Source organism: Mustela nivalis (genome assembly GCF_964662115.1).
Source record: "Mustela nivalis genome assembly, chromosome: 9".
NCBI lineage: Eukaryota > Metazoa > Chordata > Mammalia > Carnivora > Mustelidae > Mustela > Mustela nivalis.
Window position 1 is genome coordinate 27480090 of NC_139028.1, and position 22056 is coordinate 27502145.

General features: G+C 40.8%; 1 protein-coding gene and 1 long non-coding RNA gene across 7 annotated transcripts in view; one reads left to right on the plus strand and one right to left on the minus strand.

Annotated features, from left to right (window-relative positions):
• MSANTD2 (Myb/SANT DNA binding domain containing 2) overlaps positions 1-21721 on the minus strand; it is a 33372-nt gene extending 11651 nt beyond the window's left edge. For 2 of the 6 annotated variants that reach the window (XR_014298902.1, XR_014298903.1), the window contains exon 1: positions 19405-21721. Coding sequence is in view for 3 of the 6 variants with exons in the window: in XM_082683812.1 (XP_082539938.1) it covers positions 19405-20166 (762 nt within the window). In the remaining 3 variants the exon portion in view is untranslated. The remainder of the gene's footprint in view (positions 1-19404) is intronic. The other 4 variants (XR_014298904.1, XM_082683817.1, XM_082683812.1 and 1 more) reach the window with 3 other exon arrangements.
• LOC309841040 lies at positions 4-16375 on the plus strand. Its single transcript, XR_014298908.1, has 2 exons — positions 4-11155; positions 11352-16375. It is a non-coding gene; the product is annotated as an uncharacterized lncRNA (long non-coding RNA).
• Positions 21722-22056: the final 335 nt, after the last annotated feature.

Here is a 22056-nt window from a genome sequence, read left to right on the forward strand (position 1 = left end):
AAGAGAGGGAAATTGTAGAGTTCAGAAAAGGGCAAATAAAATAATGAAAGGCTTGGAAAATAAGATCTATAAGTAGGGCCAGTGGTTTCATCAAAGCCCTTCCTGACATCACATGAGCTACTTTGGGGGTAAAAAATAAGGTGTCTTTCACTTCTGTGTCCTCCAATTCCTCCTTTGACTTTCAGGAAGCGGGAGGAATTGAATTCTTCCCTGCTACGGCAAAGCGGGAAGCAAACTAAATAATCATATGGGCATATGCCAACCAATTCTGCTACTGGCTCAATCATTGTCTCAAAATTTGCCCCATTTCATACAATCATAAAATAATCACCATGACAAAACCACTGTTCTAACCAAACTGACTACAGGTGGGACAGGGTATGTAATAAGGAGGAATGGAAATAAGGCATAACAGCCACATAAATGTGTCATTTAGGAAACACTGGCATGATCCATCTAGGATGTCGGATGAAAAACAAAGTCAAACTGCGAGGCAGGACAGCTTAGTTGTAATAGCAGGAAACAATGTTATAAGAAAACACAAGCAGTGAAACAGATTTTCAAATGTAGTTGTGGAACTGGGAACACTAGAAATGGATTACATAGTTGATCTTAACCCTCTAACAACTAAATAGGATAAATTTGAGATGTTTTAAACCCAAATGGATGTTTAAACCCAAATGGTTACTTATAAAGAATATACTTATTTGCAGTCAGAGTCTTAAAAATCACATGTTCTATTCCACAAAAGATAGGGGAAATCATCCTGGGGGAAAATCGCCAAACTAGTCGTTTATAAAAGTGTTAAAAACAATACCTCAGCCTAAGCACACATGAGTTTTGAAGCAAAAAGGTCTTTGTGAAATACATCTATCTTCTTCCTTTAAAGTTACTGCTTTAGGGCACCTGGGTGGCTCAGTGGGTTAAGCGTCTGTCTTTGGCTCAAGTCATGACCTGAGGGTCCTGGGATCCAGCCCCACATTGGGTTCCCTGCTCAGTGGGGAGTCTGCTTCTCCCTTGCGCCTCCCTCCCCACCCCCACCCCCCTTGTGCTCACGCTCTCTCAAATAAATAAATAAAATCTTTCTAAAAATGTTATTGCTGTAGTGTAACTGTTACAGCAAGCTGCTCTTAGTTAATGAGGCAACAACAAAACCACTGAGTTTCTTCCAGTATCTTTTAGAGAAACTCAAAAGTTCTTTAATTTGCTTTAGTTGCTTACTGGGAGCACAAAAGGTGGGGGAAAACAAAAAACAAACAAACCCCGAAACAGGAGACATAAGCAAATAAACACATTTCTGCATACAGTAAGAGAGATATTATAAGTATAGCATATATTACTACAAATGCATGTCTATTACAGAGAACTATAACTAATGATTAGGAAGTCACTCAAGGTGAAATCCCTCTGGGGGCTTGCAGAAGTTTTACTACCTATTTTCTTAGGTTTTCCATCAAAATCTGGCAAGTGCATTTGCCAATCACCCAAACGCTTTAAAATCAACCCCAAACCTCAACAGATCAAAACCAAGACCAAAAATACATCACTTTCACACTCTCCCACTTCTTAGCGCTACAGAGGAGGTTTTGGCAAGTGAAAGATCTTTCTATTCTTAAATTTCTCTTTTCCTTTTCCTCTCCAGAACAGAGGTTCTTAACTTTTTTGGGTCGTGGATCCCCTCCCCAGAAAAACGCACATATGAAATTGTTGCATAAAATTTCAAGGGGAACATGGACTCTGAAAGCCCATACAAGAATCTTGGGTTAAAAAGCTGCTCTATACCACGGTGTTGTTTCTTCCATCAAAGAATAGAACAGGTATTAGTCAGAAGCCCTAAAATAAGGTAGGTTTAATTTGTGTATTAGGTATTACAAGAAAGATTGGGACAACCAGTTAAAGTACAATTTAACCAATTTGCTCCGTATCCTGCTCCTTTAGATAAAGCAGCATTAATATTTCCTTTAAGAGATAAATTAGCCAAATTCCCCTGCTTTTTGAAAGAAGCAATTCCTAGCAGTAAAAACATACAAGGATATCAATTTACTCATCACAAACATGTAGGACTTTTCTCCCACCTGCTAGAGAAGAAATCTTTTTTCCAAGGTGGTAATTAGGCAATATTAAATGATTCATAAATTATACTGATTATTAATTGAATCACATAATATGTGATTATTCATTATCTGATTCACTTATCATTACAGATGCTAGATAAATTACCTAAGGTAACAACTTACAACAGGGAAGTTCACAGATCTAGAAACAAGTGTAATAAGTCTTAACTACTTTCCTTAGTAGTCACAACGGCTAAGCTCTAGCATCCTCCCATTTTAATACTGCCTAAAGACCAAAGGGTCTCAAAGAAATTGGCAATGTCTACACTAATTTGTCCTTAACCCGATGGGACTAAGTCTGATCTATTATTCTGCTGGAATTGTTCATATCATGGTTGGCAGTGTCTTAATTACTAAGAAGAATGACCCTTAAACTTTGTCCTTAAGTCATTTGAACACTTGATACTTTGTGTCTATATCACTATCCTTGCCAGATAATCTCTTTGGTAAAACTTTCTATAATACACTGATTGACAGCGGGTGGGGGGAGCTGTCCAAGGCTCTAAGAGCAAACCAGGTTCCATCTTCCAAAATATTATAGATGTTTTGAATGGAAAAGAACCTCAAAAATCATGTAGTCCACCTTCCTCACTTACCAACTGAGGAGACAAGGACCCAAGAGAAGTAAGTATTCCTTCGAAAGGGATTTGGGTGGGGGAAGGGGAGGTACCAAATGCAAATATGAATGTTCCCTAAGAGAACTATTCCCTTAGATCATAAACTCTGGGAGGTAGAAATTATGTCTGCCTAGTTCACGATTCCCGTATGCCCAGAATAGTGCCTATCACATAAGGGTTCAATAAATATATTTATTAAGTAAAGGAATTAAGGTAATTTTCACATTGTAAATCACTTGCAAGAAGAGCAATTTTTTTTTTCTTAGCAGAGAAAATCAGGAAACTCATTGTATAACCACGGTTTTGTATTATATGTATAGAATCAATAAATCCAAGGTAGCTAAGGCTCCGCCTTGAAAAAAGCGGGAGCACAAAAGGGTATGACACATAGATACAGCTATAATTAGCAAAGCAAATTCCCTTCGTAACAAAGGGAATAGCTGCAGAGGGCAAGGGCTATTTTAACAATATCTACCATGCTTGCTGTTATGGTTTCCTTTGGGTGAGCGAGGGGTCCACCCACCAAATAGGGCTCTGTTGCTCTGTCCAAATTTGATCATTTCTTATGCCTTACACATTAAATAAATAAAATATTCAAGGATATAGAGTACAGTTCTGTCAAAGATAGAAAAGGAAAAAACACTCAATTGTTTTCTGGATTCTGATAGGGCCAGACAGAAGGCCCACCACAAACCAAGAGATCTTACCTCTCTGGAGCCCCAGTTTCTGTGGGGAACTGGCCAGGATTGGATTTTTTTTCAGCTTGCGCCACATTCCAACTCTGGCTACGAGTGACTCACTTTTGTGTCTATAACTGGTCAGTCCTGGCTTCAGGAGGGAGAGACTCTTCAGGAGATTTTTAATCCTCAGTGAGCATCAGCTCCCCTATGTTTTCTAGGTTTCTCCGTGCTAGCAGGTGAGGGTCTTGTCCATTCAGATTATGAAGAAGAAAAACCCTCAAGGAGGGCAATAGTAACTGCTGAAAACACATCTTCCATTGCTCAAGGAACTATGTTCACGGACTATCCATTTTCAATTCTATACTGTTGGTAAGTCATGTGGGTGTTCATACAGTATCTCGTCTTGGCAGCAACACCGTACAAGGGGACCTAGGAAGTGTGGTCATGTTTAAGGGCTTCTTGGGATACGAGAATCCTTCTAGGCATGAAATCCTCAAGTGCTGCTCTATTGAGAACAAGACAGGTCAAAAAATTAGGGCTTCCTGAACTACTGAACTCTTTTGGACATAAGCAGCCACAGAGAGTTACAGCCATCAAAGATGGTCACATACCACTCTTTGTCTAGAACTTTCTCCCCATCTAAATGGGGGAAAATCAGTTGTTTGGTAAAGAATTCACCTGGATTAGGTTATTTTCACCTGCCCTCCTCCATCAGTTCTGAAGCTGTATTAGCATCTCTGTTAAATCTTTTTCTCAGTACTTCACACTCTGGGGCAGAACCTCAAAGGACATTCAGATGATATTTAAAATGTTAACTTTTGTGAATATGTGAGAACTAAAAAAAAAAAAAAAAAGAAAGAAAGAAAACATATTCAAGAGAGTTATCTAAAATATTTCTAGGATAGCAGGGGGAAACCGTTCATCTGTAAAGGCCTCCCACACAAACATCCTGCATTGGACACTAATTGGTCCATAATTAAGAACTACACACACATACACACACACACACACACACTTACAAAAACACCTCACACAGCTTTAGCATTACAACGTTGTACTGCTTCCCAAACACAGGGTACTTCCTGCTAGTAATGAGACCAGTGTTTAAAAGGAAAATGGTGCAAAGCAATTCTCCCATTAAAAATACAGTAAGCCACCTTACTCCTTTCATGTGAACCATGAAAGGTTTGTATATATTTTCTTACCAAAAACTACCATCTATTATGCAAAGATAATCTATACCACAGATTCTTTCCCTTAGTAAATTTGGCATATTTGGTTGTGACGTCTAGACAAAATCATCTAAAAAGAAAGGTTATTAGAAATCCCCCATCATGGTATCTGGGTACAAGCATTAGTCTTGACTGAATCTGGGACAAGATTCAGACAATTGTTTTTAAAAGGGTAAATACTGAATTAAAGTTGAACTTTGAGTAACACGGATTTGAACTATAAGGGTCCACTTAAATACATAATTTTTTTTTTTGACAAATACATGACTGTAAATGTATTTTCTCTTTCTTATGATTTTCAAAATATTTTTCTTTAGCTTATTTTATTATAAGAATACAGTACATAATATATATACAAAATATGTCAATCAACTCTTCATATTATTAGCAAGTCTTCTGGTCAACAGTAAGTTATTAGCAGTTAGGTTTTTGGGGAGTCAAAAGTTACACCCAGGGGCGCCTGGGTGGCTCAGTGGGTTAAGCCGCTGCCTTCGGCTCAGGTCATGATCTCAGGGTCCTGGGATCGAGTCCCGCGTCGGGCTCTCTGCTCAGCAGGGAGCCTGCTTCCTCCTCTCTCTCTCTCTGCCTGCCTCTCTGCCTACCTGTGATCTGTCTCTGTCAAATAAATAAATAAAATCTTAAAAAAAAAAAAAAGTTACACCCAGACTTCTGACTGCACAAGGGGGTGGTGTCCCTAATCCCCATGTTGTTCAGGGGTCAATGTACTTCAAAAAGTGGGGTTTTTCTTTTGCATTTCCATGGTGTAAACTACAGATCATAAACACATGCACAGAACACATCTTCATATGCTGACAAATACCTTTTCAATGAAAGCCCTGAAAATAAGCATGTTTTAAGTTTATGCATTTGTCCTTTGGCAACCTGAACTTATTTATGAAGTTGTTAGAAAGAAATTCAAGCAATCATAACACTTTCTATAGCTCATTTGGTAGCATTTTTATATTTTACTCTTACCTTTATGAGGCTTGCTAAAAGTAATAGCCATATGAAAAATGTAGCTTACAAAAATCAAACATTTTCCATATGCGGCTCAATGTCCCATGCAATGAAGGTAAAAACCATTAACTACCATTATTCTCAGTGCCTACTGTATGCTGAGATTTGGGCTAAGCAGTTTATATTTATTATTCCTAATGTTTACTTTAATGCTAAAAGAGAGGGTCCCAGGAAGCAGTCTCAGGAGCCAGGGCAGCAGTCTTATGGAGGAGAGCTCTTGAGAACGCCTATGAGAGACTGACCGGAACAGGGTTGGGGAGACAAACAGGTTGTAACAGAGGCCTCAGCTAACCTAAAGTGAGGTGAGGGAACTGGGATGAGCCTTCAGAGTCGTCCTGAACTGGGGCAAGGAGGCTGTATCTTTGTATTTCAGCACTGGATGCAGGCTGCCCCTGGAGAAGGAGCCTGACCTTGGGACAGACAGCTAGCTCCCTTGGGCAAAAAGAACTTCCTTCCAGGAATTCACTAGGAAGCCATGACCAGTCATTGCTCCAAGCAGCCTGTGGGGGGGGGGGGTTGGGGGTAGACTGATTAGTGTCTCACTCCTAGAGGAGGGTCTGGGGAGTGTATCAAAAGTATATGAAAGACACGTGATACATCCCTATTTAACTGAATAGAGAACTAAGGGCAAGGTAAGAACTTATCCAAGGTCTCTATCAGAGCTTCGTTCACGCAGATTAAGGATTCAAAACTAGGACCCGGTATTCCTCTCTTCAGCAGACATTGAAAAGTAAAGAAAATCACTGTATTTACCTTTCTGCCATAGTTGCCAGAAGTTTATAACAGAGCTCATTTTAATAGTTAGCGGAAGTAACCGTATTTACTTGGGTTACTCCCTGCACTGATTTCTTATTTTCTATTTTTAGCTTTCTTCCTATGCATATTTACTTTCTTTGACCCATTTACATTATGTATTACAAACAGCTCATCTCATCCTCATCATCTCTAAGAAGAGTACCTATACCATTTACACATTAGGTGAGTGATGGCAGGCTTAGGTAATGAAACTCCATGGCCTCCTTTTGGTAACCCACATCCTTACCTGCTTTCACTGCCAAAAAGTAATTCTACTTTGTAAATTCCTTCTGCAGTTCAAACTTAACTTCCTTTAAGAGGAGTTCGTAGTTCAATAAATACCATCATTTATATAAAGATCTTAGTGAACTGAATCTTTGACAATAAGACTATTTGTTTCAACACCTGTTGTAAACTCTTCCTTGGGTCTTCAAGTCAAATGTTTTTCACTGTGCTTATAATCTTAGGACACCATGAATTACCTGTTTTCCATGTTAAGTAACATATATGAGCATAATAACATCCGTGTTGCTATGTGTCTTTGCTATTGCATTTGTTTATGATCACACTGTTGCCAAAAACAGTTCAACTGTCAACATTTTTAAAAATGTGGGCTGATGAGTCATAAAGGGGTTAACATAAACAAGTGGTTAAGAGCATGGATACAGACTGCTCAGTCCAACTTCACCACCTGCTAGCTTTGTGACTTTAGGTGAATTCATCTCACTGTGCCTCAATTTCTCCATCTGTTAGGTGGGGCTAATAATAGTACCTCTATCATAGAATTGTTGTGAGGGTTCAATGAAAAAATACAGATCACTTAAAATAGTATCTACTGAATAGCTTGTCCTCAATAAATATTAGCCATTCTAGCAAAAATGAAAGTCACACCACATGGAGACCACTTGTAAATAAAGGTTAGTTCAAATAGAAAAAGACAGCCCCAAAGTTTTATCACAAAGCACATGGTAAGAATAACAAATCGTAGCAGTCCGTATCAGAATCTTGTCTGGAAAGCAAGTTTCCGCTAAACCACATCACCCGAGGTTAAAGGAATGCTAGCTTGATTTTCTGATTCTTAGTTTTATTGGTATGTAGAAGTATTTTAAAGTTATTTTTGTTTGGTAACATGTGAGATCAGCAAGTGTTATACCTAGATTTAGGTTTGTTACATATTAAGTAACATTGTTGCATAAACATGTTTTAGATGAATTATTCAAGTTTCAGAAACACCAGGCTATACTAGCATAGCTTCTTTAACTTTTTGCTTGCCTTTCCTCTTTATATATATAAACCAATCATCTAACTATTTTCAAAGGTCTGTAGTCTTGGCGAGAATATGGTGACTAACACAGACATATAAAGAAAAGGGGAGACAAAGAATCCTAACTAACTACAGGAATAGGCCTTACTCATCGAGCAACCTGCTTACAAGAAGCAGTAGGCAGAATAGCATGAATCGAGTAAGTATGAATGACCCATATATTTTCTTGGAGTTTAATGGAACAAAAAGCATGTGGATCTCTCATTCTTTTTTTGGTGCATGAAAACTTACTGGAATTAAAATCATGGAGCACCTGGGTGGCTCAGTCGGTTAAGCATCTGACTCTTGGATTTGGCTAGGTCCTGATCTCATGGCTTGTGAGATGGAGCCCTGCTTCAGGTTTCAGGGTCTGTGCTCAGTGAAAGTCTGCTTGGATATTCTCTCCCTCTGTGCCTTTCCTGCCCTCGCGCACCCCGCCCCCCCCCCCCCCCGGCCTCTCAAATAAGTAAATCTTTTTTTTTTTTTTTTAAATTAGATTCACCACTTTTTGCAAAATAACATTTCACAGATATAGAATTATGCTACCATGAAGTTAAAGTATCTCCACTGATTTTTCTTAATTTTATACTGTGGTTGTATATTACCATATAAAGGAGAAATACTCTTTTATACTGTTCAAAAACAGGCACACCTCTGATCCCTCAAAGTCCAACTATTACCAATGTCTCCTAATTTGCAAAAGAGAGAAGGGACATTACCTGGTTATGCAAAAGACTGAGTTAAGGGTGTTCATTCTCTAATGACTGAATGAATATTAACAATGTTGTAGTTTGCTGCTTCATGGGGCAAACTTCAGTGACAACTGGACATATTACAATAAAAAGGTCTCATATAAAACCATATACTCATTCTTAATACAGAAAAGGCAAACTGAACCTCTATGACTAAATACAATGAAAGATAAGAGTCAAACATTCCAAGGCGCCTGGCTGGCTCAGTCAGCAGAGCATGCGACTCTAGATCTCCAGGAGTTCAAGTCCCAGGCATGGAGCCTACTTTAAAAAAAAAAAAAGAAAGAAAAGAAAAAGAAAAAAAGCCCAAACATTGTAAGGTCAATAAGGTTGATACCTAGTAATATATTTGATTGGCCTTCTTTCTATTGTGCTAATTGCTTTAAATTGCATTATTTTAAATATCATATTGGTTTCTATAAGAATGTAAGCTCTTTGAAAGGGGTTTTCTTTGATTTTGCCCATTGATACATTTGCAGCACCTAAATCAATGCCTGGCATGCAGAAGCAGCTCAGAAGATTTTTTGCTAAATGAATGAATGAATGAATGAATGAATGAATAAAACTTCCTTAATATTTTATATGGCGACTGAGAGATCAAATATAAAGTGAGATTTTCTTTGACCTATCACACACTCTTCTTTCTAAATCATAAACCAGCTCCTTCCATTTAGAGAAAGTATCTGTAAATTTAAAATAATAATAATAAAAGCAGTTTTTGATAGATACGAACTTTATTCTGATTTTATTAATATCGATTACAAACATAATTGACTTATTCGAATAAATGAAATCTGAAGGTAGATATTAGAGAAACAATATTGTGAGTTTCAAAAATTCAGGCTATTACAACAAAATAGTCTTACATAGGCTGAGAATATGCAACTAGAAAACAAATCTAAGTAAATAACTTCCATTCTATTGTATCGATTTATATTGAATGAAGTATTACTTGGTAGCTCAAAATACGTAATTTATGAATACAGCCAAGAACACATATATAAAAATAAAATAATGGCTGTTATTCCTTAAGTATCTGAGAATAAACACAGATTTGTATTTTACTAAGGAATAACAATACATCCCACTAAGTGACAAGATAACACTTGCTTGATTAGTGCCAAGAAAAAAAAAAAAAAAGGATTTCCACTGGCTCTCAAGGACTCTCTCAGCCACAATAGGTAAGAATTAAAACATTTAAATACATGCCTTATTCCAATACCCATTTTCCAGTGATTCAGAACAGCAGGGGGAAGACTCCGCATAGATTACAAACTCCAGATAATTTGTAACATATGCATACGAGGCACAGATTTGCATTCATTCCAGAACACTGAATGAAGTTTTTGCGATGGTCATTAGCAGGCGGACAACCAAACTGCATGAACCCACCACAGAAATAAGATAAAAGAGAACCTGATAATCATAGCAATCCTAACAATCAATTGTCTCAAATCTACAGCTTTGTGGTACTGGTCTTTGTTTTTCAAAGTCAAGACATTTTTCCTCCCATATTTAAACCTTTTTAAACATTACATAGATATAACCTTCGAAAAGGAGAGGGGAGGAGCTGCTATTCTACCTGATATGAGCATACTTCAGAGGGCCTGTACGACAATTAACATCTGAAATTGGAGATGGGACTTTTAGTTGTTGCCCTCTGGTAATGTTAGAAAAAGGAGGGGGAAAAAAAGGGCAGGATCATCAGTTCTAAAGCTCAGGGAGATGAGAATCCAAGAGTCTAGAATATATCCTCAAGGTAACATAGAGCTCTGCTAAAATGGTGTGTTAGTTGGATCTCATTGGTTCTAGAACCAACTCTAAAAACGTAGGTTATGAGGCACTGTGATGATCTCTGAGGCTATGACAAAGATCCCATGTAAGCTGGTAGAAGCTGTGTGTGGGGTTAAGATCTATCATACCCTAGAGATTAGAATTTTCAGATTTCCCAAACAAGCCCTGCTGACTTGGGTGTATCTGAAATCTACTGTCTTCTCTGTTTTCATAACGATTGTTTTATTGCACTTCTAGTCCAGCTTACTGCAAAAAGCCTCTGAATGATCTGTGCTTCTGGTTTATGTCTCCAGTCTCATTTCTTATCACTGCCCACCTCCGTCCACCTCTTTCCACCAACCCTAGGCTCCAGCTATCTAGAATTACACAGCGTAAAACATTTCACCAGAATATCTGGGATGTGACCTGTTCCAAATTATGATGTTTCTGAAGTTCTGATACCTTTAAGCTAAGAGCACAATGACTGGAAATATCTTGATCTCACCTCAGTATCTTCTCATCTTTTATCTAACTGTAGGTTATAGCCCATTAGTGAGCTGGGTTGGAAAATCCGAATTTCAGTAGGTTGTGATCACCTTTCTGCTATTTCTGGGGCACCTGGGTGGTTCAGTGGGTTAAAGCCTCTGCCTTTGGCTCAGGTCATGATCCCAATGTCCTAGGATCAAGCCCTGCATCTGGCTCTCTGCTAAGCAGGGAGCCTGCTTCCCTTCTCTGCCTGCTTCTCTGCCTACTTGTAATCTGTCTGTCAAATAAATAAATAAATAAATCTTTAAAAAATAATAATAAAAAAAAAGACCACCAAGGCATCAAAAGGAGCCACAGCAGCAAAACTTTAGAACTCAGTGTGCTGGGTGAGTGAGCAGCACACACTTGGCAACACCTTCCCGAGCTCCACGGGAGCCCAAGCAGGTCTGTCTCCCAAAGGGCTGATGAGTGTAAACGTTAGAGGAGGCAGACAGAGTGACAGAAGGGGGAGGATGTGTTGGGGGTGGGTGGGAGGGATCTGTTTCCCTGGGGTTGAGCTTTTAACCTGTCTCCCTGCTTCAGTTCCTCTAGCTCCTCCATCCTGTGGTCTCCTGGGTGTGCCCCGTGTGGGGACCAATGTGACCCTGAGCTGCCAGTCCCCGAGGAGTAAGCCAGCTGCCCAGTACCAGTGGGAGAGGGCACCCCCATCCGCCCAGGTTTTCTTTGCACCAGCTTTAGGTGAGGGAACTTGAGACTGTGGCTGGGGGAGGGAAAGATGAGAGGGACCAGAGGGACTGGGGTGAAAGGGGAGGTTATGCTGCAAAGTAGAGGTGGTAGAGGAGGAGGAGGAGGACGATGCAGGGAGTAGACTGGGGAAAGGGAGCCTACCAGAGGACAATGTTTTGGGTCCTTTCAGATACCGTATACTTGTGACACTCAAGAGGACATAAGGCCTAGTGGATTCGGAGCTAGGATACTTGTGCTCCCATTTAACAGAACATACCAGAGTATACTGTACATCGTTAACTAGAGAGTCATTTTGTGGATTAAATAAAGGAATGTCTGTGCAACACTTTCAACAGTGAACAGCACGTGGCAAATGTTATATAAATCTTAGCTATAATCATTATAATTTTGAGAAAGGGTTTCAGTTACACATATGTATCATGGGAATATTAGGCCACAGGGTAAAATATTTGCCTTCTTATTGTATGTTCAGAAGATGTACTGCTTTGGGAGCGCCTAGGTGGCTCAGTGGGTTAAAGCCTCTGCCTTCAGCTTAGGCCATGATCCCAGGGTCCTGGGATTGAGCCCTGCATCAGGCTCTCTCCTCAGCAGGGAGTCTGCTTCCTCCTCTCTCTCTCTCTCTGCCTGCCTCTCTGCCTACTTGTGATCTCTGTCTGTCAAATAAATAAATAAAATCTTTTAAAAATTTAATTAAAAAAAAAAAAAGATGTACTGCTTCAGTTTTTCTTTCCAGTATATAAGAATGAGATATATAACACGGGGCGCCTGGGTGGCTCAGTGGGTTAAGCCTCTGCTCAGGTCATGATCCCAGGGTCCTGGGATGGAGCCCCACATCGGGCTCTCTGCTCCACAGGGAGCCTGCTTCCCCCTCCTCCTCTGCCTGCCTCTCTACCTACTTGTGATCTCTCTCTCTGTCAAATAAATAAATAAAATCTTAAAAAAAAAAAAAGAATGAGGTATATAACAGGCATTTGCACAACTATAATCCAACACTATAAAAAGGTTACTCATCAACACATAAAATTGTCTAGAATTGGTATGTGCAAATTACTATTATTCCAAAACTACCTGCTCTTCACTTTTCTTGGTTCTTTAGGATACCACCAACTAGTCATTTGTACATTCTAAGTCCTACCTTCACCAATACCATGCCCTATGGCAAACTGTTCCTCAACTGAAAGGCATGACTTTTTATGAGACTGACACACTATCCTCTGTGCTAACAAGGCACCTGAAAGCCATGCATTTTTTCTTAACAACTTATCACTTAAAAATTTTTTGGAACTACAGCATTTAGATGTTTCCAGTTTAGGATTCATGAACAAAATATATTTTACTGTATTTGCAGTTTGCACTGTCCTAGGTTCTGCTGTTTCTGGCCTTTTACCCCAACCGCTCATCTCTCTCTACTTTCTTCTGCTCAGTCTTTACCTCCAAGAGCCACCTCCTGAGAGTCTATGATGACATGCCTTTCCTGTGTGAGTCCAAAGCACCATGAACATAATGCCAATGTGCTGACAGACCTTACAACACCGTCACTGGTGCTTTCGTAGTCTGACTCCTTCACTGGAAGGTGACACTTGATGGTGGATAGTACCCTGCTGCACGTCTAGAACCTTCCATGCAAGGTACTCAAATATTTGTGAGTGAATAATTAAAAAAAAAAACAAAAAAAGTTAAGTGCCTAGTTCAGACTTTAGTATTTGAAGAAACGCTGTGATCTGTCAGTTGAGTCTGATGAAAGAGAATGGGCAAGATCTCCAAATCTTCCCATGGATTCTTGCATTCTAGCCAAGAGTTAAGCCCCAAAAGTTTCTCCCATTTCCTAAGGGCAGTGGACTCCAAGGGCCCAGTCCCACTATATCTGCCAAGAAAGATATCAGAAAGATGCTCAGAGTTCTAAAGCAATGGCCTCCCACTGGGGTATCTTCTACTCTTTCTTAAATGATTAATGAAGGCCCCTTAAAACCTTAGGGATTCCTGGCATTCCCAGTCTAGGTCCTTATTTTTTAGGTATAAAGCTTGGCCCCTTAATTTAGAATAACCAAAGCAAAATAGGTTAGTGATACTGTATCTTTACATGTACCTTTACATCTTTACATATAAGTGGAACATTGTCTGATCATCAACATTTTCAAGATGCATTTGATAGAAATCTACAGATATGAATTTTGTATGGATTTTTCTGATTCAGAGTACATTACTGAGTAAATTTATAGCAAATCTGCATCTTATTCACCTCATTCTAGATTTCCTATTTCCTATTAACTTCTGTAGACTTTCATATAGAATGAAAAAGTTTTAATGTCAGCTTTAAAATTCTTGGGAGTACATAAACAAAAAAGCTTAAATACCATTGTTCCAAAGCTGTTCTGGCCAATACAATAGCCAGTGGCTACACACATATGGCTATTTAAATTAATTAAAATTAAATTAATTAATAATCAAATAAAATTTAAAATTCAGTCACAGTAGCCACATTTCAAGTATTCCATAACCAGCTGTGGGTAGTGGCTACTGCATAGTGACTGATGGACAGTGCAGACAATAAGACACTCATATCACAGAAAGTTCTATCAGACGGTATTATCCTAGAGAACCAAGAATAGGACAAACTTTGCCTAAGCCACCTGAGGTTAAAACACATTATTCCTTGCACTAAACGCTTTTCCTCCCTAATTCAGTGGACCATTTTTCTTGACTTCTTGATAGAAGTTACTTTACTTCTGAGCAGAAGTAAAGTAACAGGGAGGACAAGAAAAACGAACTTTGTGCTTTCCCTAAAAGTGTGAGTATGTAGCTAAGAGAACTGTTTCATAAAATAGACTTCTTTAGGACTCTAAATAACAACTTTTTACTTACACTGTTCAATATGGTAACCACTAACTGCATGTGGCACTTATAATTTAAAATTAAAATAATTTAAGGGGTGCCTGGATGGCTCAGTCGGTTAAGCACCTGACTCTTAATTTCGGCTCGGGTCATGATCTCAAGGTCATGAGATCGAGGGCCATGTCAAGCTCTGTGCTCAGCATGGAGCCTGTTTGTCCATCCCCTTCTGTTCCTGCCCCACTCACTCGATCTCTAAAATGAATAAAATATTTTTAAAAAGATTAAATTATTTAAAACAAAATATAACTTAAAATTCCATTCCTCAGACACACTAATCACATTCCAATGTCTCAAGAGCCACAAGTGACTGGTGGCTATCATAGTGAACTGCGTTAGACATAAAACATTTCCATCATCATGGAAAGTTTTATTAAATAGCACTGTACTATGTGCTTTCAAAGTTCTTTTTTCCTTTTACACATCCTCTTAATGAAGGATCCATAATAATTTCACTCCAGTCTTCACTAGATTTCCCAAAATGCCAAGAAATAAGCTTGGAAGCCTCTTCCTCCTAAGTTTTAATATGTGCTTGTTAGATGCTTACCTCCTAAACGGAAAGACTGTAAGAGTACGTTCAGTAGTTTAAGATGGTCTATTCTCTAAAGATACGCATCAAGCCTATATCAGATTCACATGCAGACAAGCATTCTGGAACACACAAGCTTCTGGGTGACAGGGGCAAGGGAACAACAAAAAAGGAATATGTCAAAAAATGGAAGCAAACAAATCTGACTAAATCCTTCTTACAAACTATGTGAGCCATACTCCGTATTTCTTGGAAATCTTTCAATGATAGTACAGAGGTACCATCTTGGCTGCAAACATCAGAGGAAAGTCCTCAGAGATGGGTGGAGGCTATTACAATGCTTATACAGGGACAAAGATATCTTCTGGCTCCATGTCACTTTACCCTAGTGGTTCTGGCAAACAAATGATGACAAAGCTTGAGAGCCAGAAGTGAAAGACCAAATGTACTATATGTTATTTGTCTGCTAAAGTACGAAATTTGTTCTAAAGGTTATGACAATGACTAATGAATAAATCTTAGAAATATCCCTGAAGAAACTGATCATTTTGTTGGCTAGGCAGAAGACTCCCGACCACTTTTAAATTTGTCTTATGAGCAACCCGTACTGATCCAGCAAAAAAAAGCTTTTTAGGTCATACAACACCTTGCATTTCATCTTGAGGCAGAGCTAGAAGTACACATCTGTTTCAAAGACATAAAGCCAACTCTCAAGAGGCAAATTTTTGGAGAACACCCAAAAATATGGGACTTGAGAATGAGTTTTGCAGTGCATCAGATTAACTGACTGAAGTGTGAATACAGCATCTGGCCCCGAAGTGAATGCTTTAATGAATGCCAAGTCTAGATAGATCTTTCAACTACTACAGTATGGACTGTGATGAGATCTCTCCCTCCTTTGAAGTCATCGCATTTATTGTCTGCTTTAGTCATATGACACTTAATCAAATACTGCATCACATACCAGCCCTTGTGTTGTAGAGCTTTTTAACTCTTTGCTGCATGTATACAGACTTCAAATACATTGGAAGCTCATGGGCTGTATATTACAATTTTTTAAAATTTATCCTAACCTCTAGCATACAGCCCTGCACATAGAAAGCACTTAAGTATTTGTGGATGGAGAGAGGGAGAAAAATACTCTAGAGGAAGAGAAAAATCATGCAAGGACCAGACAGAAAACCACCTTATTATGTGTTTATCTGACTCTAAAATTAGAGTGGACAATGGAATTGTTAGTGGACAAATTTCCCTCTAGCAAACAAAAAAAGCAACAAAACTTCAGAACCAAACAGTGTGTGGAGTAAGACAGTCTCAAACATACCCATTTCATCTAAAGGACTGAATAAATACCAGTAACTGGACATGTCAGACTTCAAAATGAAGCCCTTCACAGCAATAAACAATGTTTCTATGTTACTTTAAGCTAAAATCCTGTGCACTTAGAAATACACATTTTCACTTGGATGGTATTGAAAAATAGTACTCTGGTAGCAAAATCCAAGAGTTATTAATTTCAAAATTTACAATTTCAATAGACAGGAAATCTAAAACACAGTCCAGAAAAAGGTAGTGATATGCTTTCAGTTTATTCAGGAAGATGGCCAGGGAAGAGGCTGGGCTACCACTCAGCTTTCTGATGCCTTCTTGTGATGAGATTAACACGCTGAAACTAGGATTAAAGTAAAGTTTCAAGGAAAAACCGAAGTTACTGTATATCTCTTCCCTCCTTTCAAATTTACAAGAAATCATTTACGGAGTTTTCATAATTGAGTTTTAATAAATATTCCAGATACATTCAGCCAGAAATTTAATTGACACAAATGATATTCCTTCCCTGAGAACCTTTGACATGAGCTCACATTTAAGTGAGCACATTCGTCTGTTGAGTAAGTTCCTTATGGTCCATATCTTCTGTACCACTTCTTTTCTATTTTACAAAATCTAAAGCAAAAAGGATGGTTGAATTTGTTTTTGCAGTTCTCATCAAGACAATAAAGTTAAAGAAAAGATTTCTGAACCACACATGGCATTTTTGAAACTAGGATCTAAAGATCTGTTTTCAGGGATTTGAGATTCCCTGACGATATTTTTAAGGTTGCGTTATTTTCATAAACATATCCTGGATTACTTGGACATCCACCTCATAACTGGGTAAGGCTATGATTTCAGTGACAACATTTGCTTCTATGCTTAACATTACATTTAACCTAAGTCTTCTGGAGGGACAGAGCTTAGTTTTCAATGCAAAATTTTTCAAACGGGGTTTCAAAGTCTATCTTTGGATTAAAGCTTGAGTAACACTAATCTAGATTTCTATACGTTTCAAAATTCTCCTTTTAGACTTTATTTGGTAAATTTAATAAATACGTATCCAGTGACTATTATGTGCTAGACCCTGGAGATACATTACTCAATAAGAGAAACCAGAACTTGCTTTATGGTACTTATAATTCTGGCAGGAAAGACCAACATTCTTATAATGAAGTAATCGGTTCCTTGGTTGAAATCACTTAACAAGTAGAGAAAACACACACACACACACACACACACACAGAGTTATCTGTCCCCTTCATCAACTACAACTGTTGATCAGAGAATCCATTATCATCAACATATTTTCCAAAAATTCTAAGAGGTTGAGGTCAATTTGGTCTTACCTGTTTGAAAACAGGCAACTGACCCTCTTTTAAAAATCTTAAGATAAGCCTAATCTCCTGTTCCTGCTTTAGGTTATGCTTCTCATAACGAGACAAAGATGCAACCCAACTAGATATTTCCTGGCTACTTGAGAAACAATTTTATGGAGGGATTTCTATTCAGTGAGGTTTTGACAGCACAACACTTTTTCCATTTGGGAAGTTTCTATGGGCAAAATCGATCAAGCTGAAACCATTACAAATGCCTAAGTACACTTCTAAAGTCAAGAAAAGCTGATGGGTGGATGTTAATCAGCACAGTGCAAAAACGCTTCCAGAAATTTAACCCTGATAACCTTGAAATTGAACTTACAACTATTCTTTAATAGAAAAATGAAACAGTGGCTACTATTAGGTACTATTTTAGTCCTGTCTATAAACAATTATTTTAATGCCATCTTATTAATTGGGGAGGAGGAGCAGGGAAGAGGGGACAAAAGAAGACCTAAAGGTACATGTTATCAAGTAAACAAACTCAATTTTGTAATTGAGAAATGGGTGCCAAATTCCTTGAACAATAGTAAGTTTGAAATATCTGTTTCTGACCCAAATTTTCTAAGAAACATTACCCCAGGATGAACACTACTTGAGCCAAGATCTCCTCAACTTGGGAGCAAATCTCTGATTTTAGTGTGATTGCGATTGTTCTCACTGGATTTTTACCCCCAAAGAGCTCTGAAAAAGTGTCAATCCTACCAGAAAAGAAGTACACACATAACTTTGACTTTTAACAAGAAGTAGTTCATTGAAAACTGGGAGAAAGAGTCCTAACAGAATGTTTTAGCAGACACTATGATGAGGGAACTAGCTTACCTATAAAACCACTCCCTAGCTGCCAATAATACAAATCTGAAAGCCTAGATTAAAAGTCACTAGAAACAGCGAAAAGATAACCTGGCTGGTGATAAAAAATTTCTAGCCCAAATTAAGCCTCTGTAGTTAAACATTCAGATACACAAAGATAGCCAGATGCACAATGAGAGCTGTACTTGTCACCACATCCGGCAAAATAACTAAAGCAGGGAAAAACTGGCTTTCGTGAAGGAGCTTAGTCAGAAACATAGCAGGGCCTCAAGCCAATCTAACTCTGGAGGCATCGACACTCCACAAATTCCAGACCAACTCTCAGCCAGGCTAACTTTAATTGCGCCCCTAACTCCACGATAACAATACACTATCTGACTGCAATCAAGCCCTTCCAATTCTCCAAAGCATCTCAAGTCTTATTCGTCCTTCGAAGCTCAAGTTAGAAGCAAGGCGACTGACACAAAGGCCAGTCGTCCAAAAGCGCTTTTTGCATGGCTCTGCACAGCCACTCATTTGAAAATTCCTAAACTGGGGGCTCACCGGCCCCCCCTTCTACCCTTCCTCAATCCCGCCCCGGCTGGTAAGCCTCTGCCTGGGAGCCCCTCGGCCTGGAACAAAGCGAGGGGCCCCGGCGGTGGGGGCGAGAGGCGCCAGCGACACGGGGACTGCCGCACAGCGCACAATGAGAAACTACCAACTTCAGAGCGCAGGAACATCCTCAATTGGCAAGAAAGAGGGGCGGCGGCAGGCACGCCCAACTTCAAACTCAGGAAACCTACGGGCTGGCGGCCATCTGGAAAAAAGCCCCCTTCCCAGGGAGAGAAGAAAAAGGCGGAGGAGATGCGAATCGCCCACCGGGCCCCGGAGGGGAGCCCTGCGCTCAGACCGGCCCCCGCCCCCGAGGCCCGCTTCCCCGCCTTCTCTCTGCCTCTGGTTCGCTGCCCCAGGCCGGGCGGCCGGTTACCTTGATGCGCTCCCGGCACTGGGACGGGGTCCGCTCGTAGCCCAGCTCGGCCAGGGCCCGGGACACGCGCTCGTACATGGCTGGCCCAGGGGCCTTGCTGCCGAACACCGTGCCGGCTCCCTCCAGCTGCTGGTACCGCGCCTCCACCAGCCGCTCGTTGCCCCATACTGCGATGAGCGCGTTCGTCTCGGCCGGCGTCCACGACATGCCCCGGCAGGCGGCGGCGGCGGCTGCCGCAGCCCCGCCACCGCCGCCACCAGGGGAGAAGGAGACCGAGGACGAGGCGGCGCTGCGGCCCCCCAGCCCCAGCCCGAGACCCCCGGACGCCGCTGCCCCCGAGCCCGCTGCACTGCCCGGCCCGAGCGGGGAGGCACCCCGAGGCGTGGAAGGGTCGGACAGCGATGGATTTCCGTCGCTCAGGCCACCAGGAGAAGCCGGGGAGAGCACCTCCATCTTCGGGATTTTTAGCGGCGAGTTGGCGGGCAGCTCCGAGCCACAGGGCGCAGCCATCTTCCAAGCGGCCGCCGCTGCACCGCCCGGAAGTGACGCGCCCGCGCATCCGGCCGCCGCGGTCTCCGGGGCTGCCCTCGGGCCTGGCTCGCCTGTGGGCGGGCGGCTTAGGGCTCCTGCTGCCGAGCCGGCGCTGTCGGCTCCCCCAGGCCTCTCTCCGCGAGCCCTACCGCGCCGCGCGCTCTTCTCCCGGGGCGAGGGGCGGGGGTGAGGCGCGCCGAAGCCCCGAGCGGAGGAGAAGGGTGGGGGCATGAGGGCGCTGGTGTGAGGAACAGATTGGAGCCTTCCCACTTCCTCTCCAATCTCAGCCCCCGGGAGGAGGGGTGAGGCCCGCGAGGGGGCCAGGAGTTAAGGAGGACTTGACCATTTCGCTCGCTCGCTCTCGTTCCTCTCTCCCTCCTCTCTGCGTCTCCTCCCTCCAAGCTGGCCTCGGGGTGCAGAGGCTGATGTCCAGGGCGGGGACTGGGGAAAGCTGCGGAGGGTATATCCTGGAAGGGCCAAGGCTGAAGGAGTGCATTTCTGGGGGAGGCTTTAAAAAAGCAGTTGTGGACCGGGGTTAGAGTTGGTAGCTGTGGCTTTTCAAGAAACCCAAGCGCATTATTTGAAGAACTGCAACTCTGACTCCAGTTAAGATGTGTTTTCCGGTTAGCCTGGGTAACTCGGACGGTCTGTAGAAGAATGAGATGTCATTATCGCGTTTCTAATTTGTAGCTTAAATATGTTACAAACTCTGGAGCCCGGCAGAAGTTACTTTCCGGTACCATTCCCCAACCTCCTAATTTGGAAGTTGCATCATTTTCCTACTGTATTTCACACTCTGGAGTGTAAGGAAATTGAAAAAAAGACTGTCTCTGGCAACGCTTGTGACCTCTACTAATTAGTTTATTAACCGTTACTGAATACTCTTCCAAATGCTGCAATTTAATCAACATTAGCACGCCAAATCCAATACATAGCTGAAAGGTATTTCAATACTCTTGAAAGCCAAAACTCTTAATTGTTTATCTTGGATCCTTAACTTAAAAGCCTCAGTGGACCTTCTTTCAAATATGAATAAACCATGCGATTTTTTTAAAGCAAATATACATTAGTCTGTTTTTTTTGTTTTGTTTTGTTTTTGTTTTTAATAGATCCTCAGATTTGAAGCCAGGCATCGACTGGCTACGTTTAAACTCAGAATCACCCGAGAGAGAGAGATGGTTAGAAAGCCAAAAAGAATAAGCAATTGGGATGAAGTAGAGGGTCTGTATTTCACATTACAATGCCACCATAGTTTTAAATTACCAGTATAAGGAATCAAAGAAGTTCCAGAATTTATGCCATCGTTTCCTCTTTTTCTAAGAAAAAAGATATAGTCAGCTCCTTAGTTAAGAGTATGGATTCTAGGGTTGCCTGGGTGGCTCAGTGGGTTACTCAGCTGCCTTCAGCTCAGCTCAATGGCTCCAGAGTCCCGGATGGAGTCCCACATCTGGCTCCCTGCTCAGCAGGAGTCTGCTGCTTCTTCACCCTCTGCCCCTCTCTGCCTCTCCTGCTCTCTCGTTCTCTCTCAAATAAATAAATAGAATCTTAAAAAAAAGAAAGAAAGAAAGTATGGATTCTAGAGTCGATGCCTGGCTTCAAATTCCAGATCAGTAACCTCAGCCAATTTATTTAAGCAATCTCTCAGTACCTTGGTTTCTTCATTTATAAAGTGAGGATGACCTGACAGCACTGTTGTGAGTAAATGGGTTAATACAGTTAATTCTCTTAAAATGGTGTCTGTTTCATAATAAACACTGTATGCGCTATTACCTCATTTTGGCTATGCAGTAGTCCCATCTTCTGTGCGGTTTCACTTTCAGGGTTTCAATTACCAGTGCCAAAGACAGTCACGAAAGCAAATAATTCTCTCATCTCCGGTCCAGAAGGTCAACAGTAGCCTAAGGCTACTTCACCATGCCTCTGTCATTCGGCTCTCATCATCTCATCATGTCGGCAATTTATCATCATCCCATGTCATCCCAAGAAGGGTGAGTACAGTACAATAATATATTTCGGTAGAGAGGAACCACATTCATATAACTTTCATTACAACACATTGCTATAAGTGGTCTATTATTGTCATTAATCTCTAAACATGCCTAATTTATAAATTAAATTTTA